Source organism: Martes martes (assembly GCF_963455335.1).
Source record: "Martes martes genome assembly, chromosome: 7".
Classification (NCBI taxonomy): domain Eukaryota; kingdom Metazoa; phylum Chordata; class Mammalia; order Carnivora; family Mustelidae; genus Martes; species Martes martes.
The window spans coordinates 127,614,399-127,636,565 of NC_137894.1; the positions used below are offsets into that span (position 1 = coordinate 127,614,399).

General features: G+C 55.3%; 1 protein-coding gene across 1 annotated transcript; it reads left to right on the plus strand.

Moving 5' to 3' along the window:
• Positions 1-10,912: 10,912 nt before the first annotated feature.
• Positions 10,913-17,144, plus strand: ISM2 (isthmin 2; the record flags this gene model as incomplete). Its single annotated transcript, XM_080809761.1, has 5 exons — positions 10,913-10,987; positions 11,125-11,367; positions 13,319-13,490; positions 15,266-15,403; positions 16,627-17,144. The coding sequence occupies 5 exons, from the start codon at positions 10,913-10,915 to the stop codon at positions 17,142-17,144; spliced, it is 1,146 nt and encodes a 381-aa protein (XP_080665887.1).
• Between the last annotated feature and the right edge of the window lie 5,023 nt (positions 17,145-22,167).

Sequence of the window (22,167 nt, forward strand, 5' to 3'; positions counted from 1 at the left end):
TGCCTTTGGCTCGGGTCATGATCCCGGGGTCCTGGGATCGAGCCCCACATCGGGCTCTCTGCTCAGCAGGGAGCCTGCTTCTCCTGTCTCTCTGCCTGCCTCTCTGCCTACTTGTGATCTCTGTCTGTCAAATAAATAAATAAAATATTTAAGAAGAAAAAAGGTGGAACTAAAACTAAAAAATAGGCAAAAGATTTGAACACTTTTTAAAGATTTTATTAAGGTGGGGGGCACCTGGGTGGTTCAGTTGGTTAAATGTCTTCCTTGGGCTCAGGTCTTGGTCTCAGGGTCCTGGGATTGAGTCCGGCACAGGCTGCCGCTCTGTGAGGAGTCTGCTCCCTTTTCCTCTGCCCCTACCTGCCCCCCTACCTCAGCTCGTGCTCTCTGTCTCAAATAAATAAATCTTTAAAAAATTTATTTTTATTTTTTAAAAGATTTTCTTTCTTTGAGAAAGAGCACATGCACAGGCATGCCAGGTGAGGAGCGAGGGAGAGGGCTAAGCTGGCTCTGCGCTCAGTAGAGAGCCTGATGTGGGGCTTGACCCCAGGACCCTGAGATGGCCACCTGAGCCAAAACCAAGAGTCAGATGCTTAGCCAACTGAGCCACCCAGGCGCCCCTAAAGATTTTATTTTTTAAGTAATCTTTACGCCTAAAGTGGGGCTTGAATTCACAACCCTTCAATCAAGAGTTGCTCTACTGACTAAGCCGGCCAGGTGCCCCAAAAGATTTGAACAGACTCGTCACAAGAGGGTATGTACTAATGGCCAAAAAAGCACATGGAAAAATGTTCGACATCTCTGGTCTTCAGGGAAAAATGCAAATGAAAACTATAATAAGATTCCACCACTCCCCACCCACCAGAATGGCTAAATTCAAAAAAAGTTACAATAACAAGTGTTGGCAAAGATGTGGGGATGGAAAGTGCACAGCCATTTGAGAAAACAGTTTGGCAGTTTGGGGGCAGCAATTTCATTCACCCAAGAGAAGTGAAAGCATGTGCACACGTGCACTTGAATACTCACAGCTGCTTTATTCATAATAGCTCTAAACTAGGAACAACCCAAATGCCACCATTGTGAACGGGTAAGCAAAATGTCGTGTGTTCATGCGACGGAACACTGCTCAGCAGCGAGGAGGAACAAATGGCTGATACCTACAGCTATATGGACGAGTCTTAGAAACATGCTCCAATGAAGAAGCCAAGCACAAAAGAATACATAACTATAATTCTATTAATATGAAAATCTAGAAAGGCACAACTAATCTGCGGTGACAGTGGACGAGTGGTTGCCGGGAGCCAAGACTGGGGAGGTAGGAATTAACTGGGTGCAAGAAGACTATCGGAAGATCATTCTCAAGAAGTCACGACTCCCTTACAGATATAAAAATGAGCACAAGTTAAAGATTTTATTTAACTCATGAATGAGGACATGAGTAAGGATATGACAAGCAATCAAAGGAGATACTGAAAAACAACAGTTATAGAGCAGGAATATTGAAATGAATGTGCAAGTGAAGGCAAAACTGGTTTCTTCCACGCGGGGAGAGGTCAGACATCATTTTCATTTCTATAGACAGGAATGATTTTACTTCACTGTTCTTACCTACAACGTACAGAGCTGTAAAACAGCTCAAAGAATGAAAGACTGGAATCAGATTAATGCAGAAGGTTGTACGGTGTTTAGATTGCGCACTGTTTTCCACTGAAGATAACCAACAGCACCGGTGAGGAGGGAGTGAGAGCAAGAGTGGATCCAGCAGAACCAGTCAGGAGGCTTCGACAGCAGTCCAGGTAAAAGGGGAAAAGGGTTTTGGGGTACAGATGTAGTGCCTGACTCAGAGACTGGCCCATCCAAACGAATGAACTTGAGCCTGACTTTGATCTGGTGCAGAAATTTGATGAAAAGAAAATAGGTTGTGTGTGAAAAAGAAATCTTAAAAAACTAAAGAACCAGGTAGCCTCACCTTTCTTCTAGAAAGAGCCATACGGTGTAGAAGGTGCTCAAAGGCCAGTTTCTTTTGGCTAACATTTGAGTGTTTACTGTGTACTAAGCATCTTACTAGGTTGAACCACATGCAATTGCCAATATTTGATCCCTTAGACCAAAAAATGGCAACGTCATCCTACAGGAAATCTTTAAAATAGATTCTTATTTGCTCCTTACATCTGCGAGGTAGGTACGCCCCCACCCACCCACCCACACACACACACTTTTATAAGTGAGAAAAGCACCAAGAGGTCCAAGACCTTGCCCAATAGTAACTTCTTAGTAAATGGTAGAAGCAGGATTCAAACCACTGTGGCCAACTCCAGACCCGGGCTGTAAACTCCATGATGCAGTATTGAAAGCGTGGCAGAGTCCTGGGCTGTGCTGTTGCAGACAGGAGCGGTTTCACAGCACTGTGCCTGGTCTCCCCTACGAGTTTCACTTTGGCTAAACCCAGATTCCAAGTTTTACCCCTATGGTGGGTTTCCTGGCCCTCCTCCCCAGCACCCCCAGGATCTGTTATCCCCGCCTTATAACCAGGCAGCCTTTGTGGCCCCAAGTGGCCATCTTCCTAGTGTCTTCTGACTGCTCCTCACTGACCTGTCCAAACCCCAACCCTCCAGTCCCGCCCCCCCGCCCCGCCTTGTGTCACTGTGCTTACATTCCCTCATAGACCCGATCATGGCACAAGAATTGTCATTGCCCCTAGGAGTTCCTGATCTTTATCATGGGCTGAGCTTTCATTTCATGACCCGCGTACCCCACAAGTGAGGAAGCCCGCACGAGTGTCTCGCTAGAGGGAGTGGTGGTCCCCTTGTTTTATCCGGGATTAAACTAGGTGACATCCAGCATGGCACCATCTTCTGACCACGACCTCAGACGTGTCTAGCTGCTGGCTGTCCTTCTGGGACTTATCCTCACAACTGAGTCTCAAGTCTCTCTGGGTTTTGGAAGCGCTCTGAGAACATCCTGAGGAAATGGGGCGCACCGCGGCAGGTGTTTCTCTGGGCTGCTCCTCCAGCAGAGGAGCTGGGGGAGCCTTGGGGGAAAGCCTTCCTGGCCTTCCTCCCCGAGCGAACCGACCTCGAGGTATAAATAAACACCTGCCCAAGAGCTGAGGACGCCCGCGCGGGGCTGCGGCGCGTCCCCCCGACCCCGGACCCAGGGGGTCCGAGTGTCCCTGTGCCGTCTTCGCGCCCGCCGGTGGGCGACCCGCAGAAGCGGGAGCGCGGGGCTGGAGCGCTCGGCCGTCCGGCCCGCCGCGACGTCCCCCAGCCAGGAATTCGCCTGGGGCTACGGCGGCGACAGCGGCGGGGACAGAGGGCAGGAGGCAGCCAGACCAAAGGGAGTCTCCCGCCGGGCGGAGACTGTCCGCGCGCGCCGAGGAGCCGCCCCTCTGGGAAGGGCCGAGGAGGTCCCGGGCGCTGACCCGAGAAAAGCGCGGCGCCCCCGCGCTCCCGCGATCCGCGCGCTCCCGCTCCACCAGGAGGAGGAGAGGCGGAGCGCGAAGGGACGCGCGGGAGACGCTCGCGAGGCGCGGAGGGCGGTGCGGAGCAGCGCCGGGAGGGAGACGATGCCTGGGCTGCCCCGCCGCGCGGGGCTCCTCCTCGGCGTGGTGCTGCTGGTGGGGCTGCTGGCCGCGAGCCGGACGCTCCCCCAGAGGAGGCCGCGGTCCCGGAGCCCCTCGAGGCTGGCGGAGGTGAGCGGCGGGGCCGGAGCGCGAGCGGCGACCTCCGAGGGCGGGCGCGAGGCGGGGGCCAGGTGCGCGGGACCTGCGGGAGCCCCCGTCCCGGCCGGGCGGCGGGCCAGCGGGGGAGAGACTCCACTGCTGCGCTGAGCGTGGGGCCCGGACCCCGTGGGACAGCCTGGCCTCTCCGGCCCGCGGCTGCGTCGCCCTGAGCGAACCTCTCCTGCAGCCCCCCATCCAGGGGAGCGCTCCGAGAGGAGCCCGGTCGGTGGGAGGGGAACGCGGCGCCGAGTTACTGGGGTTCGACCGGCCAGTGCAGCCTCAAATCAGACCTGCAAAGGATTTGAATCCCTTTGGGTGTGAATTGAGATGAGAAGAGGCAGGGAGTGGGGTCTTTCAACTTGCAGGGGAGGAAGATCAGCCAGGGTCCTTGGTATCACTGTGTACTTGGGAAGAGCAGAAGTCGCTAAGATCTGACGGGCGGAGGGCGCTTTCTGAGCAGTCTGTGAGTGCGCTTTGGGGATGAGACTGAAAACAGAGGAGCGTGTTGAAAAAGAGTGGTTTAGACGTGGAGAGGAACTACGGTCTGCCAAAACTTGCCTCCTTGCGCCAGGGGCCAGCGGTCCAGCCATTCCTCCGTGGACTGCAGTGGTCACTCATCCCCATGGGTTCAAAACCCTCCAGATTTATTCTGTGATATACAGGCTGGTGTGGCAGGGGGTCTGGGCTCCTCCCATGTAGCTATTATTCTAGGAGGAGGACAGAGTAGTTCTTCTCATTTTCGGTATGAGGACACTGAGAGAGACCCAGCCGGGTGGGGGAGACTGGAGGGTCAGCGGTATCACAGCTTGGGAGGCTAGTAGTGCCCAGGATGCTGAGGCCCTCCAGAGGCCGTGGGAAGCAAGGGCCTGGCCTGTATTTGGGGTCTCTGTGGACTGGCTTTATCCGCCATTTTTTCAACGCTGCCCTCCTAAGGAGACTTTTAGATACTTTTCCTCCAAAATGCCTTCCCCACTTAAATTTTAATACCACAAATATACTGTTTATTTACCATGGCACTTTGGTATGTTACAAACCATTGTAATATCCAAGACTTTTTGCCTCCAATGTCCGATTTTTGCCCCTTGTTGAGAGCACATCTTATAGACCAGAGCCCCTCAACGTCCACACTCCTGCCATTTTGGGTTGTATAATTCTTTGTTGTTCACTGTAGCATGTGTTAGCAGCATCCCTGGCCTTGACCCACTAGATGCCTACAGCACCCACTCCTGGACAGAGCCCAGTGTTTCCTGAGGGACACCCCTCCCCTGGCCACCTCTGTTGTCAACCACTGCTATAGACAAATCCAGAGGAACCGAACAGCCTCTGGCCAGTGCCACCTCCTAGGTGGAGATGACAGTGGTCCTACAATTAATTGACTTGGTTTTTTTCTACTCATTTGGCGTTTTCTGGTTTTGTACTTACAGCTTTGTATTGTGATGATTTTTTTATATGTTTGCCAGATCTTTCAAGACTAGCCTAGAGGATGAGTTATTTCAGAGCCAGCCCTAGAATAGGGCCTGTCAGAATCCTCAAAACCATGTTAAAGCAAATTAGTGCCACAAAGGAAAAACAGAGCTTGGAGCCCAGGGCCTGGGGTTCTGGTCCCAGTGGGTCATTAACTCATGTATGACTCACCTATGATTTCCTATTTGAAATAGGGGACGGAGGCATCTCCGGGATCCCGTCTAGCTCAAACATTGCCTCAGAAGTCTGTGTAATGTGTGTTAAAGCTGTTCTACATCAAGGTGTTAGCTAAGAAATCCCACTGAGATAAGGCAGATTGGTGTTTAGGGCCACAGGTTATTATGACAGGAGTAACTGACAACTCCAAAGACTTTGAAAAAGCAGCTGAAGAACATAACCCCCACCCCCACCCCAGATCTAAAGGTACAGGATGACTGAGGGGAAATGAGCCTTCTCTGGACCTTGCAGAGACCGTGCGAAGTACTTTATGTGCTGTTATTTCATTGTCGCACCATGCTGACGTGGGTGTTTATTCCCATTTTCCAGAGGGAAAAATCAAGGCACAGAGCCGGTAAGCCTAACGGAGCTTGGGAGTCAGGGCTGTCATTTCAAGAGCTATGCCAGGGACCCTTAGCCTGCTCATCTGAAGTCTTGAGAAGTCTTGAAATCATCAGCATCAGGAACAAAACGTGCCACCCTCTCTCTGGGCAGACCTATTGCTGAGCTTCAGTTTACCCCCACAATCAAATGGGAGTAAGAGAGCCGGTTCTGGTGGCTAGCCTACTAGGTGAGAAAGCATGGCTCATGTGTGTGGCAGCGTCATTACAAGGATTTATTGGGGGCTAGACGAGCAAGGAACAGCAGAGCTCTCTCCGTTGGGTGTCTTCTGCTCTAGCTCGGCTCATGACACCACCCAAACAGCCACTGTGCCTCTTGCGTTCCTTGCCTTGTTTTCCTCATTTTAGGGTTAAGGAGACGGACAGTGCGTCTAATCACTAACCCACGGTTCTGCAGCTAGTAAGCGGGGAGCCGGGATTGAAACCCAGCTTGACTTAACTCCAGGACCCCTGGACACCTTGCCCCGGCACCCACCACCTCGTGGGCAGCCAAGGGAAGACCCGGGGGTGGGGGAAACAGAGTTGAGGACTTGGGTCACAGGAGGGTGATGGAGATGAGAACTAGGAGGGGAGGAGAGAGAGAGAGAGGACAGCTCTTCCAGGCTACAAGGACTGCCCCCCAGGAAGGGTCCCCCCTGGGCGGATCTGCAGGCGTTCCTGCTGTCGCAGCGGGGATGTGGTCTCCACAGAAGAATGCACACATGAGGGGACGACGGTCTGAGAGTGAAGAGCTCAGGCCCAGAGGAGGGAGCCTGTGGGCCTGGGGCAGCGTCCCACATCCGACTGGGGTGCTCAGTCAGCACTTCCGTCCTGGGCGTCCTCCAGCCAGGTGCCTGGCATCAAGGACTGGATTGCAGGAGGGGCGTGATGGGTGGCAGGGTCTTGTTTGTCGGGCCGGGGCACCAAGAAGGAGACATTTTCCTGCAGGTCAGCTTTCCTTGGTTGGGGTGTGCCCCACTTCCTAGCCCGGTCACTGAGTGAGCGGGACCCCAGCGTATGTGTGATGCCAAGCCTGTGGCTTCGCCCTCAGCCTCCCCCAGCAGCTGGTTACCTCCTTGGAACTTGACTGTGACCACCGCTCTCCCTCCTGACCATTCTTCCTGCTCAGAGTTTGTAACTACTGGAAAGCTGGTTGAGGGAGAAAGGGAAGAATAGAATGCACGTGTGTATGTGTGTGTGTGTGTGTGTGTGAGAGAGAGAGAGAGAGAGAATGGGGGGAGGGGCGTAGATGTTGACACCATGCCCCCCAAAGCATGGACTTGGGTATTTGTGCCTGTGCGAAACTCCCCCTGCGAGGGTAGCAGGTGGGGAAGCTGGTCCTGTGGGATAGGACAGGCGTTCTTAAATGTGCTGGAGTCTCAGAATTCAGGGCACGGGATGCACCCCCCAGAGTTTCTGCATCGGGGGTGGTGCTGGGGACTTCCGACCAGCTAAGATGTAAAGAGCTGGCAGGGCCTGGCAAGAGGGGTCCTCTTTCTGTCGACACCATCTGTCACCACCTCTAGTTGAGGCTCACTGCACGCTGGCCTTGTTTGAGGCAGCCCTCGTTCTAACTCAACAACCATGCAAGACAGAAACTGCTGTTTCCTTAATTTATGGAGGCAGTATTTAAGGCAGATGAAGTTAACCCGCCCGAGGTCACACAGCTGGTAAGTGTACAAGTTGGGACCGGAACCCAGGTCGTGTGGCCTCCACCCTATACCCGTTACTGCTCCGTTTGGCTGCCAGCAAGATGGCGAAAATGGGACGGCTCCGTGAATACAGAGGTGGTTGTGCAAGGGGGTTGTCGTGAGTGCATGTCCACACACGTGTGTGTGCACCCAGGCACGGGCGTGGAGATCAGACAGAGCTGAGTTTGAACCCAAGCTCCAGTGCTCTAACCTCGGCGACCTCACGTCAGTCCCTGATCCGGTCTGAGCCTCGGTCCCCTGTAGGCTCCTCAGTAACACCGACAGAGTCACAGTCACCCCTCGGGGTTGCTCGTGTTCATGCAGCCACTCGGCAATGATTTATCAAGCTCCTCCTGTGTACCAGGCACTGAGCTAGGCACAGGCTACAGCAGGAACAAAGCAGACAAAAAGTTTTGCCTGCAGTCTAGCTGGGGTGACAGAAGGCTCATCAAGGGCCTAACCCAGGCCCTGGAGGGAAGATGTGCTCAGACAGCACTTGCAGGGCGGGGCCCTGGGCTTTCTACCCTGATCTCTTCGGGCCTTTCTTCTGGTTGCCAGTGTCTGGTGGCCAGACGGCTGTCACTGCCGCTAGGGCCTGCTCTGAGCTGTCACGGCCAGCCTGAGGCACCCAGGGAGCGAACCCTCTCCTCCCTCCGGGATCCCTCAACCAGTGACTGGTGGGGCTGGTAGGTACGCAGCCCACCTCCCACTCCTGGGGGAGGAGCTGAGGCACCGGATGGGACTGAGTTCCACTTGTCACCGTGGTCACTAACCTGAGGGAGCATTTCTATATTAGCTGCTTCCCATGCCGGACTCACGCCGCGACTCCCTGCTCCTGACTCCTGGGATCACCTTCCAAAGGAACGACTTGCCCTTGAATTCTTGTGTCAGGGTTGGCTTCTGAAGAAACCGGAACTAAGACGGGTGTCCCCCCTCCACTCCACTCCACTCCACTCCTGGGGTTCTCTGGGCCTGAAACACGGGGCAGGAGGCCTGAGAGAAGCTCGAGAAGGGTGGCATGTGTGTGTGGCTGGGATGTTTAGCTGGGGCTTTCTGTGGCCTTTGCTTATCATCAGGTCCATCTGGGCACCAGGGAGTGGAGAGGTTGAAGAGCCTGGAAACGCACATTTCTGAGCACCTGCTGGAAACCAGCTCTTTCCCATCACTATTCCCCATTTTACAGATAAGGATGCTCATAGAGATTACGTCCCTGTCACGGTCCCCCAGGTCAGAAGTCAGGCTATCTGGGGATTCAGACCTAAGCAGCCAGAATTTTTCTTTTAAGATTTTATTTATTTATTTGACAGACAGAGATCACAAGTAGGAAGAGAGGCAGGCAGAGAGAGGAAGGGAAGCAGGCTCCCCACTGAGCAGAGAGCCCGACACGGGGCTCAGTCCTAGGACCCTGGGATCATGACCTGAGCCGAAGGCAGAGACTTAACCCACTAAGCCACCCAAGTGCCCCTTAGCAGCCAGAATTTAAAGCAGAGTTTCCTTCTTTCTTTTTTTTAGTGTATGTATGTATGTATTTAAGTAATCTCCACACCCAGTGTGGGGCTTGAACTCACAACACGAGATCAAGAGTCACATGCTCTACTGACTGAGCCCGCCAGGCATCCCTGAGACCAGGCTTCTTAACTGCAGCATTGTTGACATTCTGGGCTGGATGATTTGTGTGAGGGCTACCCTGTGTGTTGTACAACCTGTTGGCCCGTCGCACCCCTCTCCGATCCACACCAGCCTGAGAGGCCACAGACCCCGATGTCCTGCTGTCCTGGGACTGCCTGTCTCTGGGACCCAGAGGCCGCAGACAGGAGCCGCCAAACCATGTCACAGGGACAGTTGATGCTTTGGTGGCCTCGTGGGTGGGAGCTGCCAGGAAGACAACACACCGGGATGTGCCAGGCCTCCGAGATGGGTGAGCAAAGGGGCTGACTTGTTCTGCTACTCAGCTGTCCCTCCTCTGCTCATCCGGCCCGGCTGTCTACACCTGAACCCCTTGACTCGGCGGCCAACACCAGGGCCAGACTCGGGCGGACCCATAGTGGTTAATGTGGGAGACTTGAAACCAGGAGTCTGTGGGCCCGCGCAGGGAGGGGCTAAAGGGGAGAGACCGAAGAAGGTTTTGATTCTCTTTTCCAACCCAAGAAAGTCACAGTGAGAAACTAGACTGAGTTTAGTTTGCCTCTGATTTGGGCAGTAGACCCTCCACGCTCTTGCCTGTAGTGTCCGAGCATAACAGTTAGGAGTATGGGCTCTGGGGCGCCTGGCTGGCTCAGCTGGTGGAATGTGTGACGCTAGACCTCAGGGTTGTGGGTTCGAGCCCCACTTTGGGTATAGATATTACTGAAAAATAAAACCTTTAAAAAAGAAGAAGAAGAAGAAGAGTGTAGGCTCTGGGCCCAGGCTGTCTGGTTCAAATCCTGGCTCTACCACTAAATGTCTTGCTGTGACCTTGGGCAAGTTACTTGCCCTCTCTGTGCTTTAGTTTCCATTGTTGAAATGAAGATGAGAGCTGGCACCTACCGCTGAGGGTTGTTGGGAGGTGCAATCAGTGATTAAGTAAGTGTTCAGAAAAGTGCCTGGCACGTAGGTGCTGCGGAAATGTTTGATAAATAAATTCTGACAATCCTTCCAGGTAGGAATTATGCTCATTTTGCTGCTCAAGGTGAATGAGCTAGTAAGAGGCAGAGCTGGGATTTGAACCCAAGCTGATCTGACTGTCCAGACCTGTGTTTCTTCACACTGTTTCAGGTATGAGGTGGGAGATGGGGTCAAGGCTGTGGACTGAGTGGGGGCAGGATCCCCAGGCGCCCAGCCCCTGAGGCTCATAAAGGCAGCTCTGGACAGTGCCCTTCCCATCCTGTTGTGGAGACCTGAGTAATGGCTGCAGCCTGGAAGTAGGTGGATGGCCCCCTCAGTGTCCCACTGTCTGAGCAGGTGAGGGCTGCCGCTGGAGCCCGAGACAACGGGGTCTTTCACTTACTGTCTGAGCGGAAGCAGGGACAGTCCCGGTGTGGACCCTGCAAGGGCACTGGCCAGTAGAGGGAATTAACTGGCGGACAGGCAGCTGTACCAGCACCTGGAACAGGAAAGGTGCCGGGCCCCAGGTGGGCAGGAGGAGGAAGGTAGCAGTGGTCAGGGATGCTAAGGCATACAGCCCCCTCCTGGATGGCTTGGGGGCCAGCGGCCAGGGAGCCTGCTGCGGGGAGGCCAGGTCGGCCCTCACTTCCTGTAGGCCTTTTTGGGCCTTCCTGCCCCAACTTGGGAGGCCTGCTGCCTACTCCCGGGCAAGAGCCCTGGGGACCCTGAGGCATGTGGTCTGCTAACTGCACTTGGAAATACACGCTTCCCTCTCTGGACCTCAGTTTTCTTCATCTGTAAAATGAGGAGCTTGGCTTGTATCTCTTCCATGTGTAGAACCCTGATTTAGACCCCCTGTCATGCCTCATGTTGGCAGCGTCTGTCTAAGCAGTCTGTGGACAGGACCTCACTCACCCTCTGAGGCGGTCAAGCAGGTGCGTCCAGATACATAGTCACATGGGGAGTGTGTGGCCTGGACAGACCCCAGGGCTCCCGAAACCCCCTCTTCAGGTCTACTTGGGGCGAGCCCTGACCCCAGTCACCCCTCCCTCCCCCGCTCTCTCTCTTTCAGGTCTTGGCCTCCCCACATCCCAGCTCTCCTGGGGAAGAAGAGAGGAGCCCACTGCTCCCCAGAACCCACCTCCAGGCAGGGCCATGCCATCCCAGGCGCCGGGCTCTCAGTGAGCCAGCAGCCCTGAGCCGGGACAGGACGGCCCCTCCCAGGACCCTGGAGGTCACTCCCTTGCTGCTTGAACTGCAGAAGCTGCCAGGATTGGCCAACACAGACTTGAGTGCCCCAAACCCCAATATGCAGGTGAGAGCTCCAGAAGGGCCATGGGCCCATGGACACCTGGGGAGGAGCTGGGCTCATCCGCCTTCCCATCAAGGAGGGAGTCCTGCAGGGAGGGGGTCCTGTTCAGGGTCACCGAAGATGAAGTAGTGGGAGTACTGGTCATCCTCTTCCCGGCCACAGACTGAGCAGGGCGCGTGCCCTGCTGAGCCCATGTTTTCTAGTCCATGGTGAGGGACGGACAGCCCCGGCAGGGCTGTCATGAGGACCCAACGAGTTGGGGAAGCTTCGTGAGCTTCAAGGGCTTCTAGGAATCTGGGGGAGGAGTGACTCGTGGCCCTCACCCAGGCCCATCCTTCCTGCAGTCTTGGTTGTATGCAGAATGGGGTGGGCTGGTAGTGGGGCGCTGTCCCCCCAGAGGGGCTTTATGGGGCCAGTGGGATTCTAGTTTATATTCCCCACTGCCAGTCCTCAATCCCTGATGGTAGTAGTTCTTTTTTTTTAATGATTTTATTTATTTATTTGACAGAGAGATCACAAATAGGCAGAGAGGCAGGCAGAGAGAGAGTGGGGGCAGCAGGCTTGCCACTGAGCAGAGAGCCCGATGCGGGGCTCAATCCTAGGACCCTGAGATCATGACCTGAGCCAAAGGCAGAGGCTTTAACCCACTAAACCACCCAGGCGCCCCCCTGACGGTAGTAGTTCTGCATTTTGTGCAGCATCTACAGTTTGCAAAACACTTTCATCAAAAGAGAGGGTACCTGGGTGGCTCAGTTGGTTAAGTGACTGCCTTCAGCCCAGGTCACGATCCTGGAGTTCCGGGATTGAGTCCGGCATTGGGCTACCAGCTCCATGGCGAGTCTGCTCCTCCCTCGGACATTCTCCCCTCTCATGCTATCTCTCACTCTCTCTCAAATAAATAAATAAAATCTTTATATTAAAAAAAAAAGGCCACAAAAAAGCATAGAATCCAATGCTTTTTAAAAAATATTTTATTTATTTATTTATTTTAGAGAGAGAGCACACTCCAAGAGGGGGAGGGGAAGCAAAAGGAGAGGGAGAAGCAGGCTCCCTGCTCAGCAGGGAGGCCCGCAGCCCGCCTCCCCATCCCCTGCCCCAGCCCATGCAGGGCTCAATCCCAGGACCCTGGGATCATGACCTGAACCGAAGGCAGACAACCCACTGAGCCACCAAGGTGCCCCTCATATTATTCTATAATAGCCAAAAATAATGCTTTCAAAGTTCCCTTTCACATAAATGATTTCATGTTCCTTATTTCCTGTCCACTGTGGGGTGAGTGAGGGAACCCCTTTTGTTCCCCTTTTGTCCCCTTCCCCAGACCTCCCCACCCAGAGCCACTATGGGAGTTTGCTATCTTTGCTGTTATTTTCCAGTCCCACAGTGAGCCCCCAGGGTGTTAGCTGGGCGCCCACAGTCCACTGGAGCCATAATTCCCAGCCAGCACGTCTTTTTTTTTTTTTTTAAGATTGTATTTATTTATTTGATAGAGATCACAAGTAGTCAGAGGGGCAGGCAGAGAGAGAGGGGGAAGCAGGCTCCCCGCGGAGCAGGGAACCCCATGCAGGGCTCGATCCCAGGACCCTGAGACCATGACCTGAGCCGAAGGCAGAGGCTTTAACCCACTGAGCCACCCAGGCGCCCCACCAGCCAGCGCATCTTAAAGAGTGGGTCTCTATCCTGGCACAATGTTAAAGCTGTTGCGCCTGGCCCCATGTCAGGTAGTTAAACACAGGTCTAGGGTTGGGTCGGGCGTCTTGATACTCAGGGGATTCCGATGCACAGCCGAGTCTTAAATTGTGACCCCATGTGCTCTGGGAGGCCAGGAAGTTTGGTGAAGAAAACCAGCTGGTTTGGAGGGAAGGGAGGACCTCTGCCCCTATCGTCATCGGTCCTATCCTTGGTGTCTTGCTCTGAGCTCTCCTTTACCTGCCTGCCTGTGTCTGTCCCTCTGCAGGTGACCATTGAGGTGGCAGAGGAACCCCAGGCCCAGGTGGAGATGGACCTCCTGGCCGAGCCCGGCCGCCGCTGGCCCCAGGGGTCCTCGAGCTGGCTACCTGTCAAGGAGCTCTTCTGGCCCCTGTCCTGGGGCGTCGTGGAGGGCAAGGAGGGGAGGACCAATCTCAAGGGCAGAGCCCCAGGGGAAGAAGAGGAAGAGAAGGAGGAGAAGGAGGAGGAGGAAAAAGGAGGAGGAGGTCGGCGAGAGTGAGGACCAGGAGGACAGGGATAACGAAGAGTATGACGAGGAGGAGCCCGGGTTCAGTGGGCCGTAGGCAGCCGGGAGCAGGGCTGGCTGGCCCCTGGGGACTGGGCCTTCAAGGAGCCGGACGGCTATGGTGAGCTCCCCATCTTGGCATCCCCAGCTGCGACTTCTGGAGGTCCTGAGTGGAAATGGGGCTAGAGAGAGGCCTGAGAACTTCCCGAGCAGGGGCCTGTACAAACACCATCATCCCCTAAGTAGCAGCGTTACCCGTAGCTTGCAAAATTTGGGTTTTCTTTTTTTCCCAAACATTTGACCTCCACAACAGCCCTGAGACCCCCCCTTCAGCAAAGTGGACATTTGTAATTTTATATATATTCATATGTGTCAGTTGCCAACAAATTGGGAAACATTACAAACCCCACCACTCACAACTGACTTCATTTTCAGAGTGTGTGGTTTGCATCCTGGCTCTGCCGCTAACCAGCTGAGCGACCTTGGGCAAGTTGCTTAACCTCTCTGTGCCTCTGTTCCTTCCTCTCTAAAATGGAGAATGACACAACCCTCGCTACGTAAGACTGGGTGTAGAGGGTATTAAGTGAGTTAATACACTTAGCGTGCCTGCATGTAGTAAACTAAATATTGGCTGTTTTTATCAGAAAACCACCTAACAGTGCAGACCATCCAGAAAATGCCCCCTCAGCCCCGGCCAGACCCCCATGACAGCTGTTTTTATGTTTTATGCTGCAGTCCAGCCTTCCCTGGGCGCATACCTGTTTCATGCACAGTCGCAGCCATTCTCCCCAGAGCCCTGGCATTAGATCCTTGGAGGGAGGTGCCGTGCTAAGGAATAAGACCAAAATAATGTAAACTGGCAGAAACTTCAGGCTTTCCAGCTCATCTTCCACGAATTGTCCTTCAACGCCTGGTGCCCGCCTGCTTAGACCTGCCTGGGAATTGAGGAGAGAGTTGGCTTTGTCAGGACTTTGTCAGGACTATGTCAGGACTCTGGGGGTTCCACAGAGACACCCCCCCCGCCCCCGGGTCCCAGCCCTGAAAAACCTGTCTTGGTGGACGTCGGGTTCCTCAGACCAGCACTGGGTCCCCAGTGTGGGAAGCACGATCTTCCTTAATATCCCAGTGCCAGGATGATCTTGTCAGCTGTGGTTCTGACTGACGTGGTTTGCACAGAGGTCTGCTCTATGGGGGTGCCCAACTGAGGGACAGGCGGGGACTGGAATCCAGCCCATGCTTCGTCCCCTAGGCCGGGAGCCCTGGGAAGGGCGGCGTGCTCCCAAGGAAGGGGCGTGTTCTGCTGATGGGCCCCGGTGCTCCCCCGGTGCTCCCCCGGTGCTCATTCATCCCTGGCTTCCTGCCTTGACTTGGACTCTGAGCGTCCAGAGTAGTGAAGGCCCTGGTCTCCCAGCCAGAGGAGGACTTGGCCCTGCGGCCGCGTCTGTACCACCGCCAGGTCCCGAGTCTACTGCCTGCCCCCTTGTCGCGGTGAAACGAGCCCCAGGGCCGGGGCCGGCAGAGGCAGCTGCTTACACGCTGGTGGTCTCCTGGGCACAGGCGCCTTGTCTGAGGGCGGGGCCTGGAGAAGGGAGGCAGGGAGCTCCCAGACTCAGTGGCCTGGCCTCGGCCCAGGCCTAGCCCGGATGCTGTGGGCACTGAGAGCCTAGTGAGGGCTGGGCCTCCCCACAGGGAGCACGGAGGTGCCCCAGGGTCCCACCAGCCTGGCCGCCTCTCCTCCCAAAGGCACCGAGGACAAAGAGCCCTTGGGCTTCCCCAGTGAGGGGTGGCAGCCCCCGGCCCACAATGCTCCGGACATGCTCGGCCCAGGTCCGTGGGGAGCTAGGCCCTGCTCCCGGGAGTTTGGGGAGAACCTTTCCGGGAGTGTCGAGCATCACTGCAGACAGGAATCTCACCTCCGTCCATGGAGGCAGGGTACACTTTCCAGCTGGAAGATGACCCTCTCTGGCAAAGGGACCCTGGCCTTTCTCAGTCCCCCTAGCCAGGCCATTGACCTTCCCCAGCCTGACATTCCTGCTGGGAAGAAGTTCCTGATGGGAGCCACAGAGCTTGGAGGTTGCCCTGGGGGGCATATTCTGCCTGGCTGTGGGATGGGATGGGATATTCTGGCTTCCACTCTCGGTCACTCTGGGGGCTCCCAGGCAGGCTCTGTGTGGGAAGGGGTGCTGTCAGAAACAGGGCAGGGACCAGAACTCCGGAACTGCTCCTTCCGGCAGCGTAGGGGAGCAGGCTGTTTTTACTAGAACATTCTGCATCTGCATCTCTTGGGGTCCCTTGCACCCCACAAGGAGGGAGGCAGCTGCCGACAGGCCCCCTCGCAGGTGGGGCCCATGGTCACTACTGTGAGGCTCCCTGAGCCAGTGGGGTGCGCCTGGCGCTGTGCGGGACCGGGATCTGCTCTCGGGGAACTCGGGCCTTAGGAGGAGAAAGACACATGGCCAGCTTGAGCACTATGTGGCAGGGCGTGCCCCCACATTCTGGAGCAAAGAGGAAGGAGCCATGTTTTCTGTGTGGCCAGATTCAGAGGCCACATTCTCAAGGGAGAAAGAAGAGAGGAGGCAGCCTAGACAGAGGGGGCCACAGGGGGCCCAGAGAGGGAGGGTGAGCCTGAAGCTGGTGGAGGGAAGAACGAGAATGGACCAACGGTGAGGACAGGGCAACACTTTCTTACCAAGTGCTTAAAACAGCAGTCCCTGCCCCCAGCACCCCCCAGTTCCTTCCCCAAGACCCCAGATCCTTCCCAGCACCCAGCACGTAGAGGGACAGCCCCTCGGCCAACACCGTTCTGAGCTGTGGCCTCTGGCTTCAGGTTTCCTGGGGAGGGGGCTGTGCGGTAGCCCTTCTCTGTCCAAGGGGGAGGTCAGGGTTAGGGGGTGCCCACGGGGGAGGGGGGTGCCCACGGGGGAGAGGGGCCGGGAGGCGGTGGTGCCCTAGGGCACCCAGGTCTGGTGTGTGGCCTTCCCTCTCCGGGCGGGCATAGGTCCTTGATCAACTCCCTCCTCACCGGTGACTGGCTCCCCTCCCCCCTGCAGAGGTGGACAGCTGCGAGAGGTGGCTGAACTGCAAGAGCGACTTCCTGGCCCAGTACATGCGTCAGGTGCTGCAGGACCTGCCCAGCTGCCCCTGCTCCTACCCGCTGGAGGCCGCGTCGAGCGCCGTGAGCCTGCAGGACGAGCGCCGCGGCCGCAGTTTCCGCTGGAAGGACGCGAGCGGCCCTCGGGAGCACCTGGACGTGTACCAGCCCACGGCCCGCGTCTGCCTGCGCTCCGTGCTGTCGGGCGAGAGCAGCACCCTGGCCGCACAGCACTGCTGCTACGACGCGGACAACCGGCTGCTGACCCGGGGCAAGGGCGCCGGCGCCCCCGACCTCATCAGCACCGACTTCTCGCCCGAGCTGCACTTCAAGCTCGACACGCTGCCCTGGATCCTCTGCAAGGGCGACTGGAGCCGCTACCACACCGTGCGGCCCCCCAACAACGGCCGGGCCTGCGCGGACAACCCGCCCGAGGAAGAGTACTTGGCCCAGTTGCAGGAGGCCAAGGAGTACTGACCGTGGCGGGGGGGGGGGGGGGGGGAAGGGAGGTTGCTGTGCCCGAGAACCCATCCCTGCAGACCCCGGCCCTCTGCCCGCACCCCTGGGTAGGCTCCCGAGAACCCCAGGCAGGTCGGCACCCATGGGGATCGGTGGGGGTGGGCACAAGGCTGAGGGGTGTCAGGGGCCAGGGCAAGGGATGGAGCTCAGTCCCCGAGGTCGAAGGGTGTACTCGAGGAAGCGGGAGTCTGGTCCGAGGGTCGCCTTCCCCTGGCTGTTGGGAGGCTGTGTCCCAGCCTGGCCATGCACTTTGTCCCCTCTCCCCCTGAGCTGGGCTCTGTGCACAGGTAAGGGCCGGGCTCCCCAGCACACCACGATTCCCCGGCCGGGTGACGGAAAGTCCAGGTCCGAGGTGCCACTCAGGCTGGCAGCCAGCCTTGTGAGCGGCCCCCTCCTACCTCCGGGTGGTTGCACGAGGCCCTCTTGCCCCAGCCCTGCTGGGAGCCACCGCAGACCAAGAGCGTGTCCCTTGCAGGTTAATCTAGGCTCCGAGCTTCCCTTTGGGGACACCTTCAGTGTCGGGCCGAAGTCAATCTGCGGAGCCCAGTGTGGACCAACAGGTTGAGGCGGCCGAGGCAAGGGGTGGCTCCAGGCGGGGAACAGGTCAACCTATTCAGGGCCCTCTCTTTGTCCAGCACATCTGTCCTGTCCAGGTTGTAGGTAGGCATGTTATCGGCCTGGGAGATGGTGCAGCTTGGGCTAGGCTCAGGACGGTTTCAAGAGGATGTGCCCCACGGTGAACTGGGAAACAAGTTCTCTGGCCTGGGTCGGGGGCAGGGAAGCCCAGGTCTGGGCCAATTCTGTGGTAGAAGCGGCCCCACCAACAGCCCACTTCATGCTCCGAGCTGATGTTATCAGAGGCACCGAGCTCAGGGCTGGGAAGAGAGGCGCCTGACTGGCAATCCTAGCTCTCCTTGCGCTTCTCCCTGCCCCCTCACCCCCGCCCCTGAACCGTACTTCCTTGCCGTCTGTGGAGTTGAAGTGATGAAGTCCCAACTGTCCTGTTCACAGAAGCTCCAAAAGGTGGGGACCTCGGTCCCCAGACAGCTGCCCTGAAGCTCTTCATGATCCTCCGCAATAAAGCACTTTATTTTCAAATTCTGTCTGATGAGGAATTGGGAGCCTCCGCAGAGGTGTAGGGAGCCCTGTTTGTGGCCCAAGCCAAGCCCCCCGTGGTGGGGTTTGCGACTGCTTGACCCAGTTGGGTGGGCAGAGCTCCTGGAGTGCAGAGGTTGGATGTAGGTGTGAGTCATCCCACACTTCTACAGTGTTGCCCGGCAGGCGGGAGGAGCTGGCCGGACCTCAGGGGCACATTTGCTAGTTCCTGGGGACAGGAGGACTTGTGAGTCAGAGATAAATGGCATGCATTCCAGAGGAAGTGGTTTGCTGCCAGGGGTTCTGGCCCAGAGTTGCCCAAAGGATTACAGTTGTAAGATGACGGAAGTGGACCTGCACTCTGCCTTGGTTGCTACCCATAACAGACACTGCACGGTCACTCCTAGCACTTGGGGAAGAACAGAGACACATCAGGAAGGAGAATGAGACAAGGTGTGCCCAGCCACCACCTGGAGACGCTCAGAGAACCAGATGTTTCCATAACCACCACACCTAGAGGTAAGTTTATTAGTCTGGTCCTGGACTACAGTCTAAAAACACAGTGTTGAGACTAAAATATTACAGGGGCAGCGAGGGCCGGATCTCAGGTCACCAGAGGGGATCCAAGTTCGTTCCCTTTCTCTCGGCTGGGGCAATCAACGTGATTATTAGCACAGAAATGTTTTGATTATCTTCTAGCAGAAACTTATTTACTTATTTGAGAGAGAGAGAGAGAGAGAACAGGGGGAGGAGCAGAGAGAGAGAGGGAGAGAGAGAATCCCAAGCAAGACTCCATGCTGAGCAGGGAGCCCGACAGGTGGCTCGATCTCAGGACCCTGAGATCATGACCAGAGCTGAAATCAAGAACCGCCACTCAAACAACTGAACCACCCAGACACCCTGGCAGAAATTTTTTTTTTTAAGATTTTATTTATTTATTTGACAGACAGAGATCACAAGTAGGCAGAGAGGCAGGCAGAGAGAGAGGAAGGGAAGAAGGCGCCCCGCTGAGCAGAGAGCCCGATGCGGGGCTCCATCCCAGGATCCCGGGATCATGACCTGAGTCGAAGGCAGAGGCTTTAACCCATTGAACCACCCAGGGACCCCAGCAGAAATTCTTTATTAAGTAAGAAGATAAGGACATCCCAGAGTGTTTCCATAGGAATCTGCTAATTCCCCTCCTTTCTGATATAATTTACCTTGACACTCAAACACATTGTGTAAATTTAATCTGTACCTAATGCTTGTCTGTTACCCAAACTGAATTTAGCCCGCCACGTTTTTTGTTTTGTTTTTTTTAAAGATTTTATTTATTTATTTGACGGACAAAGATCACAAGTAGACAGAGAGGCAGGCAGAGAGAGAGGGGGAAGCAGGCTCCCTGCTGAGCAGAGAGCCCGATGCGGGGCTCGATCCCAGGACCCTGAGATCATGACCTGAGCCAAAGGCAGAGGCTTAACCCACTGAGCCACCCAGGTGACCCGCCAGCCACGTTTTTGATCTGTAATCCAAGTGACAGGTGGAATTGCTATCATGTCAGGCCACAGCTGACAGAAGATAAAGGGGGTTGGAAAGGAGCCTTGAAGGGACTGTCAGCTATAAGATGATGACAGTCATATAAGAGCCAGTCAGCTATAAAATGATGTTTATTCAAACTACAAAGGAGAAGGAGGTGCTGTGCAGGGGGCTGAGGGCCCAGGACACAGGTGTGTGAAGAAACAGTGATGGAGAGGTCGCTGACCTTGCCAAAGGGAGGATTTGGTGTGACTGGTACCTGGCCCAGGAGGGTCCACCCGAACCCCTGCCCTGTTTGGGTCCAGTGTTGGTGAGGTCACGGTCTTGACTCGCTGTTTTTCCTGTCCCAAACACTGGGAGCCCTCTGTGGCCATGCAGCCAACATGAACACTGCCACTGCCCAGTCCCCAGGATGGTTTTGCCCAGTTTCCCTCTCGTGTATCTCCTAAGGGGTCCTAGGTTAGGCAAGACCAGTCAGATTGAATTCTTACCAGGGTTTAAAACAACTGGTGCTATGAACCCTTCCTGATCCTGCTGACTTCCCTTGTCTGTTGGAAGACAGAGCGGTTCAGGAGCCTTTGTCACAAAAAGGTCACAAAATGTGCTTCTGTGGGCTCCTCCATTACAGTTAGATTTTCTTAATAGGTTGGGATGCTTCTCGAATTGCATCCTGACCCCAGTATCACTTGCAGTATTTATTAAACTCTTAGGTTCATGGGCTACAACCCACACTGAGTCAGAATCAATTAGGGGCGGAGTCCATAAAATTTGCTGACTTTAACAGGTTCTCCCGGGTGATTCTGAGTGAGGTTGAGTCCTTGGCCTATGATTCACAATTTGGCCAATTAACTAGCTTTTCAAAATAATTCTAGCCCCAGGGAAGATGCTTGGGCTCTGGAGTCCAGCCGTTGGTAGGGGACATTTGCCAGATGCTGCCAAGTGCCAGTGTTTCTGTATGTGTTCTCTCTAATGCTCTGATAATGTGCCTACTGCACCCATTATCCAGGTGAGAAAATGTGCCCCATTTGTAGGAAGGGGCACAACTTAACACAAGTGCAGTCAAGTCCGCAGTTTTGTTTTTTTTTTTTTAGCTCTGTTATTCTGCTTTTTAGTCTCAAAAATGCTATCAGTAAAATGGCAGTGGTAAAAACTTTAACAGCCGTCGTCAGCAATGGGGATGTGAACTGTCACTGAGCGTGTCATGGGATGAGTGATCTCCCTGATGCTTTGGGTTTTATTAAGGAGTTTGTGATCTCTGCTTCAGATTTTTTCAAGAACTCTAGACTTGGTTAACTCCCCAGCCAGGTATGAAAGGGCTCCTGTTTTGTCACTGTTCTGTGTGGGGAGCAGGAGTCTGTTTGCAGGGGCCCCTAGGTTTGATTCAAGCTACCGTCCAGGCTTTTTACCAAAAGGCATCTTTTTGGCCCCCAGGAGGCAGATCTAATGCCAAACTAGGTGTTAATGAGTTCAGTCCACCATTTTTTGGGTAATTCAAGCCCAGAGTGGCTTTCGGGGGTCTAAATAATCCCCATTGGTACTGGTTTTCTGCTTTGACTACAATGTTGTGGCCAAGTCACGGTGGTAGGATTAGCCCACAGACCTCGCTGCCACCTAATAAAAGAGGCAAAAATAGTTGAAGGAAATAGCTGTGCCTGCAGGGGGCCGAGTGTCTGGGTTAGCAGGCGCGGACTCCCAAGGGATGCCAGACTCCCAAGGGATGCCAGACTCCCGAGGGATGCCGGACGCCAGGGCCTGGCTGGTCCAGGACAGTGACCCTCCCATCTGGGGGTGAGGGAGGTTGCTTCTCTTGCCACGTGGCAGCTGGAACGCCATTTGAACACATCCCCGCCACTTAGTCAGTGCTCTGTAAGCCTGCGTAGCGGAACCTGGGATTAGCAAGAACTATAATGTCTTCCTCTTTCTGGGAGAAGTAACAGGCCTTCCAGGAGGGATGCCTGACACACCAGCAGCTGTCTGGGGGGCCGGGGGGTGGTGAACCCAGTGGCAAGGCAGCAGCCAGTGGTGTAGACTCAAGCACCGGCTCTGCAAGTTAGTCTTTGATCCCAGTCTCAGCTCTGCTAAATGGCCATTGCCAGGTCTTGGGTATTACTGAAGAAACGCAAGATTTGGATTCTTAGGCAACAGAAAATGCTGGTAGTATCTCTTCCCCAAGGCTATGATGGAGGTTAAGCGAGCTGTGCACAGGGGTTACACAGCGTCTGGTACCTAGCGACTGCTCGGGAAGCAGCAGCTGTGAACCTGAGGCCCGCTCCACTCAGCCACAGCGTGGGCAGCTTTCCACATCTCACAGCAGCACCCAGTGCTCATCTATTCCTGCAAGAGGATTTCAGAGGCCACATGGAGAGGGGAG